A 20,643-nucleotide genomic window follows, 5' to 3' on the forward strand; every position below is an offset into this window, starting at 1 on the left:
TCACTTGAAACAGGTCATCCAAGTGAAGGAGCAGTTGCTCCTCACTTCTGTGGCGCAGGCCAACCTTGATGTTGGTGACTGCTGTCTCCTCAGTCAACCCCGCAATCTCCGTTTTGTTAGCGGCGAGATGCTGAGGCGCGAATCAGATGATGATACAGCCAGTAATGGCGAGAAGCTCGTGGGGACTAATTTACAGCAGTAAGAGCCGTTAGATACAGGCCATGATCTCGTCAATGCAGCCTTCGAGAAACACCCCACTAATTGCGCCCAAAATGACACAATTTTCCAGTTAAATCGCACCCTAAATCTCATCAGTGGGAAGCCACGGATGCCAATTCGATTGCGCCAGGTTTTGGGACATGCTCACTCCATGCCACAAATTTTGCAGTCAAGTATCCTGCATTTAGGGACATCGCAAGTGTCAGCACACCTGAAGTGCAATGGGCTAGTCTTGGGCCAACCACCTTCTTAATCATGGTTTCACCCCTGCCAGGTGAGTATCACACAGTAATTCATTTTGAAACCTACAAATACGTTTGTACAAAGTGTCCCGCAGTGACACCGAGTTATATTTCAGTTGGCATGTTACCTTGGATTCCACCCAACCACCCTGCCTGTGAATAAACAGCAATGGTACCTGCAGTCCACTGAGCAATTCTGTATCATTTGTTCAAATTATAAAATGGTAGATTGGTTACATGTTATAATCAAAGTGTTCAGACAACCATAAAACAAAGATCTACTCTGAGATTTATGTAATTCCTTTGAACACAATTCACGTAAAAGAAATTTTGGAATAAACATTTTCTAACCTTGTAGACACCGATGCTGTCTGATTAGTGCAAGGGCAGCTCATCATACTCTGTATGAGTGAATATCTTGAGGGTCGGAATTCTTCATCCGTTGGGATTCCTTTTTCCCGCTGGCAGCACACCACTGCCCAGGGGCTTCCTGGTGGCGTGGGGTGGCTTCAATGGGAATTCCCATTGACAAGCGGTGGGAGTAGAGAATCCTGCCACCAGCAAAAGAAGCGTCTCCGAAAAACACGTATCTGGGGGACCAGAGAATCCCGCCCCTTATCAGTCATACAAAAAAGTAATAAATGTGATTGTATTGGATTTGGATTTTTTTCTGCGAGCAGCTCAAACAGATGATTTAGCACATGAAGAGAAAAGAAAATACATAATAGGGCAACACAAGGTACATGTTATACTACAATGTAAATGCATAGACACTAGTATCTGGTGAAGCATATAGGGGTGTCATTAATCAGGTAAGTCCATAGGAGGGTCGTTTAGGAGTCTGGTGACAGTGGGAAAGAAGCTGTTTTTGAGTCTGTTCGTGCATGCTCTCAGACTTCTGTATCTCCTGCCCGATGGAAGAGGTTGGAAGAGAGAATAACCCGAGTGGGAGGGGTCTTTGATTATGCTGCCCGCTTTCCCAAGGCAGCGGGAGGTGCAGATAGAGTCAGTGGATGGGGGGCAGGTTCTTGTGATGGACTGGGCGGTGTCCACGACTCTGAAGTTTCTTGGGGTCTTGGGCCGAGCAGTTGCCATACCAGGCTGTGATGCAGCCAGATAGGATGCTTTCTATGGTGCATCTGTAAAAGTTGGTAAGAGTCAGTGTGGACATGCCGAATTTCCTTAGTTTCCTGAGGAAGTATAGGTGCTGTTGTGCTTTCTGGGTGGTAGTGTTGATGTGGGTGGACCAGGACAGATTTTCGGAGATGTGCTCCCCTAGGAATTTGAAACTGCTAACCATCTCCACCTCGGCCCCGTTGATGCTGACAGAGGTGTGTACAGTACTTTGCTTCCTGAAGTCAATTACCAGTTCCTTAGTTTTGCTGGCAATAGAGGAATAGATTGTTGTCGTTACACCACTCCACTAGGTTCTTTATCTCCCTCCTGTATTCTGACTCATCGTTGTTGATATATAAATAACGCATTTAAATTTAAATTGCCACTAAAACCAGGGCTTTACATCAGCTAGAAAACACAAGGTTTGTGCTGAGTGTTTCAACTGACACCCATTCAGGTCATATCTAAAAGAACATGAGTTACAGATTAAGGGATGAGGGGAAATAAGTACCACTGTAGGAGGGAGTGTGGCTGAATATATAAGCCATTTAAATTAGTCAGCTGTGTTGTATTTCTGACTGCAAATGGAATTAGCGTTTGCAAAAGTATTACAGACTCTTCATTTTTAGAAATATAATTATTTTTTGTTTTGATTTTAACCAGAAAATGGACTTTGAAATTATTGTCGACTTACAATGAAGTGGCCACTTATCCCTCTGTATGTTTTCTCCAATATAGGTTGGGATGAGGTCCCGAAGCAGTGGAGAATCTCCGTCCCATGGACGTTCTTCTGGTGATAACAATCATGAAGATGGAGAAAGTACTTCTATAGGCAGCAAAAAGAAAAAGAAAACTCACCGTCAGAATGATGGAGAGAAGTCAATAGGGGTGCCCAGCCCTGTAAAGAAACAGCAGAAACCTTTTGAAGAAAGTGAGCGAAGAAAGAAGTTACTGGAGCTCTCCAAAGATGATCTTCTGCGTCTGCTCAGTGTAATGGAAGGAGAAATAGAGGTGAGATGTAACAATGTCTTTACCATTTACAAGCTCATTTGTAGGTTAAAAACTACTGTCAAATGATGAACCAGGACATTTGAAATGCAATGTATGTTGACATCCTGTTGAGATGCTAATCTTGTACAGAGAGCAAATTCAGGGTGAACGTCGTCAGTTGATCATTGCGACATACTTTTAGGATCAGTGTGAGCAGAGACCTGGAACCATCTTGTTCCCTTGGATGCAACGGATATTGTGGGCTTGGAAGACTGGAAAAGAGGAGAGAGCAAATAATTTGGAAAGAAAGAGAAGGGCATATGTGCCCCAAAGAACAAACTGTAATTGATTCAAAGTCCCATAAAAATATGACCATATTACTATACTACTGCTTAAAAAAAGAGACATACTGTTGAAGCTTTTCATCTTGCACTTATCAGGATAGATGCAAGAATGCCAAATTTCAAAGGCTCTTATTTCTCTTACACTGCATGAGAAATAAGGTCCTGATCGGGTGGCAAGCCATTTCTGATTGGTCAAGGTGTTGCTACGATGAATGCACCTGGGAGCTATTGTCCCCATTCTTTTGTTTATTAAAAAAAGGTGCACTGCACATTAGTCCTGATGAGTGCAAGTTGAAAAGCATTGACAATATGTCTCTTTCTTCAGCAATACTCAGGTTCTGTACCACTAAGAGACTATAAGAACATAAGAACATAAGAACTAGGAGCAGGAGTAGGCCACCTGGCCCCTCGAGCCTGCTCCACCATTCAATGAGATCATGGCTGATCTTTTGTGGACTCAGCTCTATTTTCCGGCCCGGACACCATAACCCTTAATCCCTTTATTCTTTAAAAAACTATCTATCTTTATCTTGAAAACATTTAATGCAGGAGCCTCTACTGCTTCACTGGGCAAGGAATTCCATAGATTCACAACCCTTTGGGTGAAAGGTTCCTCCTAAACTCAGTCCTAAATCTACTTCCCCTTATTTTGAGGCTATGCCCCCTAGTTCTGCTTTCCCCGACCAGTGGAAACAACCTGCCCGCATCTATCCTATCTATTCCCTTCATAATTTTATATGTTTCTATAAGATCCCCCCACATCCTTCTAAATTCCAACGAGTACAGTCCCAGTCTACTCAACCTCTCCTCGTAATCCAACCCCTTCAGCTCTGGGATTAACCTAGTGGATCTCCTCTCCACACCCTCCAGTGCCAGTACGTCCTTTCTCAAGTAAGGAGACCAAAATTGAACACAATACTCCAGGTGTGGCCTCACTAACACCTTATACAATTGCAGCATATCCTCCCTAGTCTTAAACTCCATCCCTCTAGCAATGAAGGACAAAATTCCATTTGCCTTCTTAATCACCTGTTGCACCTGTAAACCAACTTTTTGCGACTCATGCACTAGCACACCCAGGTCTCTTTGCACAGCAGCATGTTTTAATATTTTATCATTTAAATAATAATCTCTTTGCTGTTATTCCTACCAAAATGGATAACCTCACATTTGTCAACATTGTATTCCATCTGCCAGACCCTAGCCCATTCACTTAGCCTATCCAAATCCCTCTGCAGACTTCCAGTATTCTCTGCACTTTTTGCTTCACCACTCATCTTAGTGTCGTCTGCAAACTTGAACACATTGCCCTTGGTCCCCAACTCCAAATCATCTATGTAAATTGTGAACAATTGTGGGCCCAACACTGATCTCTGAGGGACACCACTAGCTACCGATTGCCAACCAGAGAAACACCCATTAATCCCCACTCTTTGCTTTCTATTAATTAACCAATCCTCTATCCATGCTACTACTTTCCCCTTAATGCCATTCATCTTTATCTTATGCAGCAACCTTTTGTGTGGCACCTTGTCAAAGGCTTTCTGGAAATCCAGATATAACACATCCATTGGCTCCTCGTTATCTACCACACTGGTAATGTCCTCAAAAAATTCCACTAAATTAGTTAGGTACGACCTGCCCTTTATGAACCCATGCTGCGTCTGCCCAATGGGACAATTTCCATCCAGATGCCTCGCTATTTCTTCCTTGATGATAGATTCCAGCATCTTCCCCACTACCGAAGTTAAGCTCACTGGCCTATAATTACCCGCTTTCTGCCTACCTCCTTTTTTAAACAGTGGTGTCATGTTTGCTCATTTCCAATCCGCCGGGACCAGCCAGAGTCTAGTGAATTTTGGTAAATTATCACTCGTGCATTTGCAATTTCCCTAGCCATCTCTTTCAGCACTCTGGGATGCATTCCATCAGGGCCAGAAGACTTGTCTACCTTTAGCCCCATTAGCTTGCCCATCACTACCCCCTTAGTGATAACAATCCTCTCAAGGTCCTCATCTGTCATAGCCTCATTTCCATCAGTCACTGGCATGTTATTTGTGTCTTCCACTGTGAAGACCGACTCAAAAAACCTGTTCAGTTCCTCAGCCATTTCCTCATCTCCCATTATTAAATCTCCCTTCTCATCCTCTAAAGGACCAATATTTACCTTAGCCACTCTTTTTTTGTTTTATATATTTGTAGAAATTTTTACTATCTGTTTTTATATTCTGAGCAAGTTTACTCTCATAATCTATCTTACTCTTCTTTATAGCTTTTTTAGCAGCCCCCTAAAGATGTCCCAGTCCTCTAGTCTCCCACTAATCTTTGCTACTGTGTATGCTTTTTCCTTCAATTTGATACTCTCCCTTATTTCCTTAGATATCCAAGGTTGATTTTCCCTCGTTCTACCGTCCTTCCTTTTTGTTGGTATAAACCTTTGTTGAGCACTGTGAAAAATCGCTTGTAAGGTTCTCCACTGTTCCTCAACTGTTTCACCATAAAGTATTTGCTCCCAGTCTACTTTAGCTAGTTCTTCTCTCATCCCATTGTAATCTCCTTTGTTTAAGAACAAAACACGAGTGTTTGATTTTACCTTCTCACCCTCCATCTGTATTTTAAATTCCACCATATTGTGATCGGTCCTTCTGAGAGGATCCCTAACTATGAGATCCTGAATCAATCCTGTCTCATTTCACAGGACCAGATCTAGGACCGTTTGTTCCCTCGTAGGTTCCATTACATCTGTTCTGGGAAACTATCGTGGATACATTCTATAAACTCCTCCTCAAGGCTGCCTTGACCGACCTGGTTAAACCAATCGACATGTAGATTAAAATCCCCCATGATAACTGCTGTACCATTTCTACATGCATCAGTTATTTCTTTGTTTATTGCCTGCCCCACCATAATGTTACTATTTGGTGGCCTATAGACTAACCCTATGAGTGGCTTTTTCGCCTTACTATTCCTGATTTCCACCCAAATGGATTCAACCTTATCCTCCATAGCACCGATGTCATCCCTTACTATTGCCCGGATGTCATCCTTAAATAACAGAGCTACACCACCTCCCTTACCATCCACTCTGTCCTTCCGAATAGTTTGATACCCTTGGATATTTAACTCCCAGTCGTGACCATCCTTTAACTATGTTTCAGTAATGGCCACTAAATCATAGTCGTTCACGATGATTTGCGCCAACAACTCATTTACCTTATTCCGAATACTACGAGCATTCATGTAAAGTACACTTATTATTGGCTTTTTTACCTCTGTTCTGAATCTTAACACCTCGATCAGTAACCTCTCCTAAGTTATATTTCCTCTTAACTTTTCTCCTGATTTTCCTTGTCGTTGAACCCATATCTTCATGTAACAACCTGCCGCGTTGCTTACCATTAATGTTTCTACTTCCCGTTTTATTCCTTTTAGTATTCCTGGTCCTGTTCACTGAGCTCTTCTCAGTCACTGTACGTTGTACTGTCGCCCTTTTTGATTTTTGACTATGGCTTCTGTGCCTTACACTTTCCCCCTTACTGCCTTTTGTTTCTGTCCCTGTTTTACTACCTTTCAACTTCCTGCATCGGTTCCCATCCCCCTGCCACATGAGTTTAAACTCTCCCCAACAGCTCTAGCAAACACCCCCGCTAGGACATCGGTTGCAGTCCTGCCCAGGTGCAGACCGTCCGGTTTGTATTGGTCCCACCTCCCCAGAACAGGTTCCAATGCCCCAGGAATTTGAATCCCTCCCTCTTGCACCATCTCTCGAGCCACGCATTCATCCTATCTATCCTGACATTCCTACTCTGACTAGCTCGTGGCACTGGTAGCAATCCACTGGTAGAGATTACTACCTATGAGGTCCTACTTTGTAATTTAACTCCTAACTCCCTGAATTCAGCTTGTAGGACCTCGTCCCGTTTTTTACCTATATTGTTGGTGCCTATGTGCACCACGACAGCTGGCTGTTCACCCCCCCCCCCCCAGAATGTCCTGCAGCCGCTCCAAGACATCCTTGACCCTTGCACCAGGGAGGCAACATACCATCCTGGAGTCTCGATTGCATCCGCAGAACTGCCTGTCTGTTCCCCTTACGATTGAGTCCCCTATCACTATATCCCTGCCATTCTTGTTCCTGCCCAACTGCACAGCAGAGCCAGCCCACGGTGCCATGAACCTGGCTGCTGCTGCCTTCCCCTGGTAAGCCTTCTCCCTCAACAGTATCCAAAGCGGTATATCTGTTTTGCAGGGAGATGACAGCAGGGGACACCTGCACTGCCCTCCTGCACTTGCTCTGTCTTTTGGTCACCCATTTTCTATCACCCTCAATACCTTTCACCTGTGGTGTGACCAACTTGCTAAATGTGCTATTCACGACGTCCTCAGCATCGCGGATACTCCAAAGTGAGTCCATCCGCAGTTCCAGAGCCGTCAAGCGGTCTAACAGGAGCTGCAACTGGACACACCTCTTGCACGTGAAGGAGCCAGGGACAGTGGACGTGTCCCTGAGCTCCCACATTGCACACGAGGAGCATGACACGGATCTGAGATCTCCTGCCATGTCTTAAACCTTCGGTTAACTTCAGCAACTACAATTTCCCCCCCAAAAAATAAACAACGAAGAAAAAATTAATAAATATACAAATGAAAAGAAAAAGAAAACAGAAAAACTACTTACCCATCACTTACCAGGGATAAAAAGCACTTCCTCCCCACCCAGCTTCGAATTCCCACCTAGATTCAAATTCCCAAACTCACTCTTTTCTGTCTCTCTCTGCTGTGTCTTCTCTGGCTCACTGGGAGAACTCACTGGGAGAAGTTACAAGTTGCTCTTTTTAAATTGGCCTGAGTTGACTCCCCTCCCCCACCTGCTTTTAGATCAAGGTAGATTTAAAGTGACAATAATTGCTATAATTAGACCATAGACCATAAGAAATAGGAGCAGAATTAGGCCACTTGGCCCATCGAGTCTGCTCCGCCATTCAATCATGGCTGATATTTTCTCAGCCCCATTCCTTCCCTTCTCCCCATAACCCTTGATCCCCTTATTAATCAAGAACTTATCTATCTCTGTCTTAAAGACACTCAGTGAATTGCCCTCCACAGCCTTCTGCGGTGAAGAGTTCCACAGACTCACCACCCTCTGGCTGAAGAAATTCCTCCTCATCTCTGTTTTAAAGGATCGTCCTTTTAATCTGAGATGGTGTCCTCTGGTTCTAGTTTTTCGTACAAGTGGAAACATCCTCTCCACGTCCACTCTATCCAGGCCTCGCAGTATCTTGTAAGTTTTAATAAGATCCCATCTCATCCTTCTAAACTCCAATGAGTACAGACCCAGAGTCATCAAACGTTCCTCATACGACAAGTTCGTCATTCCAGGGATCATTCTTGAGAACCTCCTCTGGACCCTTTCCAAGGCCAGCGCATCCTTCCTTAGATACGGAACCCAAAACTGCTCACAATACTCCAAATGGGGTCTGACCAGAGCCTTATACAGCCTCAGAAATACATCCCTGGTCTTGTATTCTAGCCCTCTTGACATGAATGCAAACATTGCATTTGCCTTCTTCACTGCCGACTGAACCTGCACATTAACCTTAAGAATCGTGAACAAGGACTCCCAAGTCCCTTTGTGCTTCTGCTTTCCAAAGCATTTCCCCATTTAGAAAATAGTCTATGCCTAAATTCTTCCAAAGTGCATAACCTCACACTTTTCCACATTGTATTTCATTTGCCACTTCATTGCCCACTCTCCTAGCCTGTCCAAATCCTTCTGCAGCCCCCTTGCTTCCTCAATACTACCGTTCCTCTACAGATCTTTGTATCATCTGCAAACTTAGCAACAGTGCCTTCAGTACCTTCTTCCAGATCATTAATGTATATTGTAAAAAGTTGTGGTCCCAGCACAGACCCCTGAGGCACACTACTAGTCACCGGATGCCATCCTGAAAAAGACCCCTTTATCCCCACTCTCTGCTTTCTGCCAGTCAGCCAATCCTCTATCCATGCCAGGATCTTACCCTGAACACCATGAGCTCTTAACTTACTTCCAGCCTCCTATGCGGCACCTTGTCAAAGGCCTTCTGGAAATCTAAATAAATCATGTCCACTGGTTCTCCTTTGTCTAACTTCCTTGTTGCCTCCTCAAAGAACTCTAACAGATTTGTCAGACACGACCTCCCTTTGACAAAGCCGTGCTGACTCAGTCCTATTTTACCATGCACTTCCAAGTGCTTTGCGATCTCATCTTTAATAACAGATTCTAAAATCTTACCATTGACCGAAGTCAGGCTAACCGGTCTATAATTTCCAGTCTTCTGCCTCCCTCCCTTCTTAAACAGTGGTGTTACATTAGCCACCTTCCAGTCCTCTGGGACCCTTCCTGCCTCCAGTGATTCCTGAAAGATCATCACTAATGCCTCCACAATTTCCTCAGCTATCTCTTTTAGGACCCTGGGGTGTAATCCATCCAGTCCAGGTGACTTATTCACCTTCAGACCTTTCAGTTTCCCCAGAACCTTCTCCTTAGTAATGGTCACTGCACTCACCTCTGCCCCCTGGTTCTCCTGCAGCTCTGGCATCCCGCTGGTGTCTTCCACCGTGAAGACTGATGCAAAGTACCTATTCAGTTCGTCGACCATTTCTTTGTTTCCTATCATTATTTTTCCAGCCACATTTTCTAGTCGTCCAATGTCTATTTTTGCCTCTCTCTTGCCTTTTATATATTGAAAAAAATCTCTTCCTACCTTCCTTTATATTACTAGCTAGTTTGCACTCGTACTTCATCTTCTCCCCCCTTATTGCATTTTTAGTTGTCCTCTGCTCGCTTTTAAAGGCTTACCAATCCTCTGGTTTCCCACTAATCCTCGCCACTTTGTATGCTTTTTCTTCAGCCTTAATGCTGTCCTTGACATCCCTCGTCAACCATGGATGTCTTGTCCTCCCCTTAGCATGTTTCCTCCTCCTTGTGATGAATTTTGGTTGTGCCTCCCTAATAACCCCCAAAAGCCCCTGCCATTGCTGTTCCATTGTCTTTCCTGCTGGGCTCCTTTTCCAATCAATTCTGGCCAGCTCCTCCCTCATGTCTTTGTAGTTACCCTTATTTAATTGTAATACCGTTACATCTGATTTCAGCTTCTCCCTCTCAAAATGCAGGGTAAATTCTATCATATTGTGGTCACTGCTCCCTAAGGGTTCCTTCACCTTAAGTTCCCTAATCAAGTCTGCCTCCCAAATCCAAAATTGCCTGTTCCCTAATAGGCTCTGTCACAAGCTGCTCCAAAAAAAACATCTCTTAGACATTCCACAAATTCCATTTCTTGGGATCCACTACCAACCTGATTTTGCCAGTCCACCTGCATATTGAAGTCCCCCATGATTATTGTAATATTGCCTCTTTTACATGCCTTTTCTATCTCCTGATTTATATTCTGCCCTGCATCCTGACTACTGCTAGGGGGCCTGTACATAACTCCCATCAGGGTCTTTTTACCTTTGCGATTCCTCAACTCTACCCACAGAGATTCTATGCCTTCTGATCCTAAGGTAAGTCTCAGCCAGGGGAACACTTAAAAATGTTCAGGATAACTCACAGTTATGATAGTAGTTTTATCACAATTTGGAAACATTGACCACGAACACATCAAGAAAGTATTAACGGAATCTTTTTTTAAATAAATTTAGAGTGCCCAATTCATTTTTTCAAATTAAGGGGCAATTTAGCGTGGCCAATCCACCTAGTGTTGTGGGGGCGAAACCCACGCAACCCGGGGAGTGTGTGCAAACTCCACATGGACGGTGACCCAGAGCCGGGATCGAATCTGGGACCTCAGCGCCGTGAGGCAGCAGTGCTAACTACTGTGTGGCCGCGCTGCCCATATTAACGGAATATTAAGTAGCATCTGGTATACATGGATACTGTTGCTCGTTTTTGATCCCAACAGCGTCGCCAATACTATTGCTAATATTAACGATAATGTTGGTGAACCAGAAGCCTTCCCTTACATCGATCAAATGACCACACAACCAGTTAGTTAGTTCAAAAGATGGTTTATTTGCATACACAAGAGTTACCTCGACATGCAAACACAATATCTACTACGAGTTAAACTACGCCTATCAGCTACAATAACCTATACTTAACTTCAGGGCAACCAGCACGGTGCAAATGGATAAGGCCTTTATGTGGATTTCACTTGGCTGGTTCAAAGAAAGTGGCTGTGTTTCTGCTGGGCAGGTAGCAATCCTTGGTCTTGAACTTGGCTGGCTGTTCCTGCTACAGTTGCCTGGCACAGGCCGGATCCAAAGGAGACAGAACACATGGCTGTGTCCTCTTTTATCGCTCTGGGATTTTGCGCTCTTTGGGGCCGTCCTTAACCTTGGACCCAATAGTTCGACAGGGCTCTGATCTTCGATTTCGGCCAATAAAGGGGCAGATGCCTTGGTAGCTGGGTGGGTCCTTAGAGGTCATTGACCTTGGTAGTTGGGCTTTCTGAGTAAAGGGAGCGGCGCCGATCAATCTGTGGCTCTATCGGTTTCTTGATTGGAGTTCTATTGTCCTGGGAAAATGGGCCATTGAAATGCAATTGAGCGGGGGTTTTGATCAAGCTTGGTTACCTACGTTTCAAATACACATAGGCTCTGTCTCTGTCTGAGTCCTGGGTTGGCCATAATTCCCATGGTCCTTTGCAGATGGCTCCATCCCATCCTCTTGATCCCGAACGTGAAACATGGTGGATCACACTATTGATCATGTTCATCCTTGGTGGCCCGGTCACCCTTGGTCAAGGCAAGGTTCTATTCTACTCTATCCTATGGTTTGGGACATTTACCTAAAATTTCGTTTTATACGTTCATAAATTAATTAATCTCTAACAGTCACTATAATTTAGATCACTCTTAAACATTTAATTTATCCGCACATTTCTACTTAATCCTAATAAAGTTAAAGAGGTACATGGTTTATTCTTAGCAGCGATTGCTCCATGAATTCAAATTTGTTGAATTCCAAAGAAGGGGGATCGGACTGTATATATCGGGCAGCGGGAGGCTTTTGCCATTTACGGAGTGGAAGTGTCTGAATGACACTGCAGATTTTTGCAATTACTGGAAGGGCCTCTACTATGTATGAAAGGGGGTTCCATTTGGCAATGTTTTCGCACCAGGTGGGGGTTTCGATGTCTGTCTTTATGTGTGGTGTAGTGTCCGGGCTGGTGGTGGCCTGTTGGGTGGTAGTGTTCGGGGCTGGTGTGGGGATTGTAACAAGAGTTTGTTGCGCGCGCAGTTGCAGAAGTCCAGCGATGATCCAAACGCATGTCAGCAGTCCTTGCTTCATCCTGTGTTTTCTGTTTTCCGTGTAATCCTGGGGGTGCAAGCATAGTACCTGTTATTATCTTTGGTTAATATCTTGTTTTATTAGTCTTTCTCTCCTTACTCCAATTACCCGTTATGATTGTCACCATGTGTGATTCCCTCATTTTTTTTTTTGAAATACCATTTTGAGAGGGAAGAAATACAAATTTTTAAAGTACAGAGACTCTCGAAGCTTGTGGTCGATGCGGGGAGTGGGCGGACAATTTCTCCGACCAGTCTTTTCTTTACTTGCAACCAGTGGTGGTTGAGGCTTATCTTAACCAGACAAATTTATGGACGGCCGGTTTTATAGAGTTTCGTCCCAGGGTTCAGAGGTAGTTAGCGTTTAGCAGCGTGTATAGCAACCAATTGTGTCGTATGTGTAAATAGCAGGTGGGAAGCGACCAGGGGGTCGCGGAAGGTAAAGGAAAGAAGGGGTGAATGTACGGAACGTGGCAAAATGCATTATTTATACCACAACCAAAGGGAGAGCAGAGAAGGTGAAACTAAGGCCTGTCAAAGACAGTGCAGAGTGACTTCCGGTTGCGGCAATGCCCAGCTAAGCCGCACGTTTCGGCGGCTCCAGCTCAAACGGACCTTCGGGCTCTTTTAAGAGCCCCAACGGGGAATTTTTTCAGGACGAAACCCGGTGTGGGGTGAGTTAACAGGGAGTTCCCCCCAACGAAAGAGAAAAATATCGGCGGCGGTGGCTACATCGCGAAGAATTCTCGAGGATAGGGACAGGAGGAAACAATAAGCAAGATGGCGACGGAGAAAGCCCAGGCGACATGGGGGCCCGATCAAGACGAATTCTTAAGAAGGTGTGTGGAGCTACTTAAGAAGGAGGTGCTGACCCCGATGCTACAGGCAATTGAGGGGCTAAAGGAGGCACAAAGGACCCAGGAGACGGAGCTCCGCGTGGTGGCGCAGAAGGTGACGGATAATGAAGACGAGATCCTGGGCCTGGCGGTCAAAACACAGACGCACGAGACGTTCCACAAAAAGTGCATTGAAAGGATTGAGGCCCTAGAAAACAGCTCGAAGGAAGAACCTTCAGATCCTGGGTCTCCCCGAGGGAGTGGAAGGAGCGGACTGCGGGGCTTACGTGAGCACGATGCTAAGCTCGCTGATGGGAGCTGAGGCCCCTTCGGGCCCCTTAGAAGTGGAGGGGGCTCATCGGGTCCCTGCGAGGAGACCAAAGGCGGGAGAACCACCTAGGGCGACAATCGTGCGATTTCATCGCTTCAATGATAGAGAAGTGGTTCTGAGATGGGCCAAAAAGGTACGGAGTAGTAGATGGGAGAATGCGGTGGTACGGGTGTACCAGGACTGGAGTGCGGAGGTGGCGAGAAGGAGGGCGAGTTTTAATCAAGCCAAGGAGGTGCTACGCAAGAAGAAGGTGAAGTTCGGGATGCTGCAGCCGGCGCGACTATGGGTCACGTACCAGGAGAGACATCACTACTTTGAAACGGCGGAAGAAGCATGGACCTTTATTAAAGACGAGAAACTGGATCGGAACTGAGGGACTGATCTTAGAGGGGAAATATATCGGTGTATATAGGGATGTAAATTGGGAAGGGGGGGACACTAAGAAATGTGGGTGCCGGTGGGGGGAAAGAAGAGACATAGGCGGGGGATGAGGAATGGGAGTGGGGCGGTAGAGGGAGCTGCGCCACAAGGGGCGGGACAACTACAGAGAATATGGGGCCTACTGTCCTTGTTCCCGCGCCAGAAAGGTGATGGCGGGAAGACAGGCGCAAGGTAGATGGGAGTTCCCCACACGCGGGGGTCAAGGAGTGAGCGGGAGAAGCCGGGGTCAGTTGAAGTCAGCTGACTTTCGGAAGTAATATGAGGGGAGCAATCACGCTAGATGGGGATCTAGTGGGGGGGGGGGGATAACTGGGTTGCTGCTGCAGAAATCAAAGAGGAACTGGTTCAAGAAAGGGTGGTCGGGGCTGGAATGCGCCACCTGGGGAACGGGTGGGAGCGCGGAATCGGGACGTGGGACTGGCCTAGAGAGGGTGATGGCTAGTCGACACGGGAAGGGGGCAGGTAGCCCCCCAGTGCGGCTGATCACGTGGAACGTGAGAGGGCTAAATGGACCGATTAAAAGGGCCCGAGTGTTCGCGCACTTGAAAGGACTGAGGGCAGACGTGGCTATGCTTCAGGAGGCGCACCTGAAGGTGGCGGACCAAGTTAGATTAAGGAAAGGATGGGTGGGACAGGTGTTCCATTCAGGGCTGGATGCAAAGAATAGAGGGGTGGCCATACTTGTGGGGAAACGGGTATCATTCGAAGCTAGGAGCATTGTAGCAGATAGTGAAGGCAGATATGTGATGGTGAGTGGCAGACTGGAGGGAACGGAGGTCGTGTTGGTTAACGTATATGCCCCGAATTGGGATGATGCGGGATTCATGAAGCGGATGCTGGGACGTATCCTGGACCTGGAGGTAGGAAACTTGATAATGGGGGGAGACTTCAACACCGTGCTGGACCCAGGGTTAGATAGATCTAGATCTAAGACCGGAAGAAGGCCGGCAGCGGCCAAGGTGCTTAAGTGGTTTATGGACCAAATGGGGGGAGTGGATCCATGGCAATTTGTTAGACCGAAGGCCAGGGAGTTCTCCTTCTTCTCCCATGTTCACAAGGTGTACTCCCGGATAGATTTTTTTGTTTTGGGAAGGTCGTTGATCTCGAGGGTGGAAGAAACTGAGTATTCAGCCATAGCTATCCCAGATCATGCCCCACATTGGGTGGACCTGGAACTAGGAGAGGAGAGGGAGCAGCGTGCACTCTGGCGATTAGATGTGGGATTGTTGGCGGATGAGGGAGTCTGTGGAAGGGTGCGGGGATGTATCGAGAGATACCTGGAGGCCAATGACGAAGGGGAGGTCCGAGTGGGAGTGGTATGGGAAGCACTAAAGGTGGTGGTCAGAGGAGAGCTGATCTCCATCAGGGCCCACAAAGGGAAAACAGAGGCCAAGGAAAGGGAAAGATTACTGGGGGAGATTTTAAGGGTGGATAAAGAATATGCGGAGGCCCCGGAGGAGGGACTATACAGGGAGAGACGACGACTCCAGACGGAGTTCGACCTGCTGACCACTAGGAGGGCGGAGGTGCTGTGGAGGAAGGCACAGGGGATGAGATATGAATATGGGGAAAAGGCTAGTCGCCTGTTGGCCCATCAGCTGCGAAAGAGGACAGCGGCGAGGGAGATAGGGGGAATTAGAGACGAAAAGGGAGCTACGGTGCGGAGAGCAGGGAAGATAAACGAGGTGTTTAAGACCTTTTACGAAAGACTTTATAGGTCCCAACCCCCGGAGGGAAAAGAGGAGATGCGGCAGTTTTTGGACCAATTAAGGTTCCCGAGGGTGGAGGAGCAGGAGGTGGAAGGCCTGGGGGCACCAATTGGGGTGGACGAGGTTACCAAGGGGCTGGGGAACATGCAGGCAGGGAAGGCCCCGGGACCAGATGGGTTCCCGGTGGAATTTTATAGAAAATATGTGGACTTGCTGGCCCCGCTGTTGGTGAGGACTTTTAACGAGGCCAGGGAAGGGGGGACTCTACCCCCGACAATGTCGGAGGCGACGATATCGCTAATTTTGAAGCGGGATAAAGATCCGCTGCAGTGCAGGTCCTATAGGCCTATTTCACTACTAAATGTGGACGCCAAATTGCTAGCAAAGGTGCTGGCAATGAGGATAGAGGACTGTGTCCCGGGGGTGGTGCACGAAGACCAGACAGGATTCGTAAAGGGGAGACAACTAAATGTCAACGTGCGACGGCTATTAGGGGTGATAATGATGCCCCTAGCAGAGGGGGAGGCAGAGATAGTGGCGGCAATGGAAGCAGAGAAGGCATTTGATAGGGTGGAGTGGGAGTATCTATGGGAGGTGCTGAGGAGGTTCGGGTTCGGGGACGGGTTTGTTAGCTGGGTCAAACTCCTCTATGGGGCCCCAACGGCAAGTGTGGTCACGGGTCGGCAAAGATCGGAGTATTTCCGACTATACAGGGGAACAAGACAGGGATGCCCGCTATCTCCATTACTGTTCGCGTTGGCAATTGAACCACTGGCCATGGCGCTGAGAGACTCCAGAAAATGGAGAGGGGTGATTAGAGGGGGAGAAGAACACGAGTGTCACTCTACGCGGATGACCTATTGCTGTATGTGACGGACCCAGTGGGGGGGATGACAGAGGTCATGCAGACATTGAGGGAGTTCGGAGATTTCTCGGGATATAGGCTTAACATGGGAAAGAGTGAACTTTTTGTGATACACCCTGGGGACCAGAGTAGAGGGATAGATGGCCTGCCTTTAAGGAGAGTGGAAAGAAACTTTCGATACCTGGGGATTCAGATAGCCAGGAGCTGGGGAACCTTGCACAGACTCAATCTGACATGACTGGTGGAACAAATGGAAGAGGACTTCAAGAGGTGGGACATGCAGCCACTGTCACTGGCGGGCAGAGTGCAGGCAATTAAGATGATGGTCCTCCCTAGGTTCCTATTTGTATTCCAATATCTCCCTATACTGATCACTAAGGCCTTCTTTAAAAAAATAGACAGGAGCATCACGAGCTTCGTGTGGGCAGGGAAAGTTCCGAGGGTAAGGAGGGGGTTCTTACAACGTAGTAGAGACAGAGGGGGACTGGCGCTGCCGAATTTGGGCGACTACTACTGGGCCACCAATGTGGCGATGATCCGTAAATGGATGATAGAAGGAGAGGGAGCGGCATGGAAAAGATTAGAGAGGAAGTCCTGTAAAGGGACGAGTCTAGAGGCGCTGGTGACGGCGCCACTACCGTTCTCACCAAAAAAATTTACCACGAACCCAGTGGTGGCGGCAACATTAAATATCTGGGGGCAATTGAGGCGACAGAGAGGTGTGCTGGGAGCCTTGGTGGGGTCCCCAATTAGGAACAACCATAGGTTTGCCCCAGGGAGAATGGATGGAGAATTCCAGAGCTGGCACCAGTTGGGAATTAGGAGGGTGGGAGATTTATTTATAGACGGGACGTTTGCGAGCTTGGGAGCGTTGGAGGAAAAGTATAAGCTGCCCCGGGGAAATTTCTTTAGGTATATGCAGGTGAGGGCGTTCACAAGACAACAGGTGAGGGAATTTCCATTGCTCCAGACACAGGGGATCCAGGATAGAATGCTCTGGGGGTGTGGGTCGGGGAGGGCAAGGTGTCAGAGATATACCGAGAGATGAGAGAAGAGGGGGAGGAGCTGGTGGGCGAACTGAAAGGAAAGTGGGAAGAAGAACTAGGGGAGGAGATAGAGGAGGGTCTGTGGGCTGATGCCCTAAGCAGGGTAAATTCCTCTTCCTCATGTGCCAGGCTTAGCCTGATTCAATTTAAGGTGCTGCATAGAGCACACATAACGGGAGCAAGGTTGAGCAGGTTCTTCGGAGTGGAGGACAAGTGTGGGAGGTGCGGCGGAAGCCCGGCAAACCACATGCATATGTTTTGGTTGTGCCCGGCATTGGAGGGGTATTGGAGGGGAGTGACGGGAGTGATTTTGCAGGTGGTGAAGGCCCGGGTCAAACCAGGCTGGGGGTTAGCTCTATTTGGAGTTGCGGAAGAGCCGGGAGTGCAGGAGGCGAAAGAGGCCGATGTCGTGGCCTTTGCGTCCCTCGTAGCCCGGCGTAGGATTTTACTCATGTGGAAGGAAGCGAAACCCCCCGGACTGGAGGCCTGGATAAACGATATGGCGGGGTTCATAAAACTGGAGCAGATTAAGTTTGCGCTGAGAGGATCGGCTCAAGGGTTCACCAGACGGTGGCAACCGTTCCTCGACTACCTAGCGGAACATTAGAGGGAAGATAGATGACCAGCAGCAGCAACCCAGGGGGGGGGGGGGCGGGGAAGGGAGGGAGGGGGGGGGGTAAGTTTCATTTTATGTTATTTGGTTAGTTTACCATGTTAGTTAGTTACTCTTTATTAGATTGTAGTTATCGTGTTACTTGTACTGTTAACTTTTCTTTTTGTTTGATGTGTAAGGGGAAAAGATTGTGAATGAAAAATTTCAATAAAATATATATTTTTTAAAAAAGACAGTGCAGAGTGTAGAGAACCATTCCAGATGTATGAAGTGACGGGAACATGAGGTGCGTGTGGGCCGCTGCAGGATAAGAATGGGTGGAATCCCCGGGTAGGGCAGGGGTTAGTGCCGTTACTCCACTACCCGAGCTTAACTGACCGGATGCATTTGGGGTCCTCAGGTAGGGCGGGGATCAGTGCCGTTACTCCCTACCTGGGTGACCTGAGTGGACGGTAAGAATTTGTAGTTGTGTGGAAACTTGTCATAAAGACTGGGAGAACAGTGACCTGTTTCTCGACAAACTTGTGCCTTTAACTGTCATAGGGCATCGTACCCTCGAATCAGAAGAGTAATTTTGTGTCGGGCGACATGAATTAAAACCATGTAGTAGAAAAAGAAGAAGAAAAAAAGCGGGCAGGCTCCATCAGAACTTGGACACCTTAATACTTAGGCGGTGTCTCTTTCTCATCATCTGGACACCTCAGGGTTCTGTACCAAACAGTGTTGTAAAAGCATTACCGAAACGAGAGTCAGTATCTGAATTATCACCATCTCCCGGTTGCCAGACCCGTGTCTGCCGTTTCTGTGCCTTGGCCGCGTGGGCCGTCGGATAATCCAAATCGTCATGCCTTACTAGTCTGCAAGAGATGGCGTGGTGCCAAAGAGGGGCTTGTTTGTCGTGAGACGTAGGAGCGGTGGGAGTGGAGGGCAAGTTACTGTAGTCGGGCAGTGGCTGTGGCGGTGGCTGGGGAAGGGCATATAGGGGGTCAAAGATATCAAGTCATGGTTCCGGGGCTGGGGTGACTGGTGGCAGAGAGATTGTGCCAGTGTACAGGGATAGTAATCAAATCCGGGAGGATCTCGCTGTCGTCGGAGTCAAGTTCAAGGTGAAAGTCCGTACCTGTGGGCGGAGACAAATTTGGGTCTGTGGGCATAGACAAGGGATAAATGCCGACATGGCGGGGCGTGGTCATCTCCTATTGCCAGAGAGATGTGGTGGGAGTGGCTACATTGTGATCCGTAGACTTTGAGTTGGTCAATGTGGAACCAACCAGTTTTACCGTTGGGGTACGTTATCTTGCAAACGGAGGGGCTCACTCTGTCAGAAATGGAGTAGGGTCCTGCAAATTTAGGGGAGAGGAAAGAACTGGGGTTGTAAAGTGAAACCATTACTTGCTGTCCGACTGTGTACTCTACGGGGTGGACGGTTTTGTCAAAGCAGGCTTTACTCTGCTTCTTTCTAGCGCCTAATCGGACAGCTGCAGCGAGTTTTGCTGCTTTAATGTTATCTGTAACCTGTTGGACTAGTTTTTCGTGGATGAGGGCAGTAACTGTGGGGCTTGCCAAATCGAGGCCTAATAAATATTCAATACCTTTCATAGGCCGTTCGGTCATGAGAATGTGGGGGGGTGAAACCTGTTGAACTGGAAACGGTGCTACAAATAAACTTGAGAGCAAATGGGAGGACCGTGTCCCACGTGGTATTGTTCTGTTGCACCATCTTCCTAATGGTCGCTTTTAGAGTTCGATTCATTCTCTCGACAATGCCACTGGATTGGGGGTGATATGCTATATGGAATTTCTGCCTGATCCCAAGATTTGCTAATACATTTTGCATGACTCTGCTGGTGAAGTGGGAACCTTGGTCTGACTCAATGCTGGGGGGGAGACCCCAGCGTGTGAATATCTGTTGGGTCAAAATCTTTGCGGTGGCCTTTGCTGTATTTGTCCGTGAGGGAAGTGCTTCTACCCATTTTGTAAAGGTGTCGATTACAACCAGCACATACTTGAAACCGTTTCTGCAAGGGGGAAGGGGGCCTATGTCCTCGAGTTGCAAATTTGTCCAAGGGCCATTCACAGGTCGGGTGTGACGTAATTGTCCTTTCTTTGAGTAACGTTCAGGATTGTTTTGTGCACAGATAAGGCAATTCGCGACATAATGGGTTACATCGCTTTTTAAATTGAGCCATCAACACAAAGGTCTTAAATGGGCAATGGTATTGTCTATCCCCTGATGTCCGTGTCCGTCATGAAATTGGTAAATGAGCAGGTTTCTGTCCTGGGTGGGGACCACATAAATTTTTTAAAACTATGCCGTCCTGTACAGTCAGTACGACCTTCCATTTATCATAGGGGGCTGGGAAGTTGCCGTCTAAAACCTGTTTGAGGGTTTTGTCTGCTTTTTGGGTTTGAGAAAGATCCTCAATATTGGTCTGGGAAACCTGGACTGAGTGTATCGGTTCACTTTCGGGTGGCTGCCAGAAGTGACCATGGCGTGATCCTGCTTTAGCTAAGGCGTCTGCCTTTACATTACCGGGTGGGGAGGTGCGATGATGGCC

At 47.3% G+C, this 20,643-nt stretch overlaps 1 protein-coding gene and 1 pseudogene across 2 annotated transcripts in view; one reads left to right on the forward strand and one right to left on the reverse strand.

Moving 5' to 3' along the window:
* filip1b (filamin A interacting protein 1b) overlaps positions 1-20,643 on the forward strand; it is a 326,296-nt gene that overhangs the window by 114,577 nt on the left and 191,076 nt on the right. For both annotated transcript variants that reach the window (XM_072503372.1, XM_072503362.1), the window contains exon 2: positions 2,316-2,588. In XM_072503372.1, the coding sequence (XP_072359473.1) occupies positions 2,322-2,588 (267 nt within the window). In that variant the 5' untranslated portion in view covers positions 2,316-2,321. The remainder of the gene's footprint in view (positions 1-2,315; positions 2,589-20,643) is intronic.
* Positions 353-501, reverse strand: LOC140430580 (U1 spliceosomal RNA; annotated as a pseudogene).

This window comes from Scyliorhinus torazame, chromosome 1 (assembly GCF_047496885.1).
Source record: "Scyliorhinus torazame isolate Kashiwa2021f chromosome 1, sScyTor2.1, whole genome shotgun sequence".
Classification (NCBI taxonomy): domain Eukaryota; kingdom Metazoa; phylum Chordata; class Chondrichthyes; order Carcharhiniformes; family Scyliorhinidae; genus Scyliorhinus; species Scyliorhinus torazame.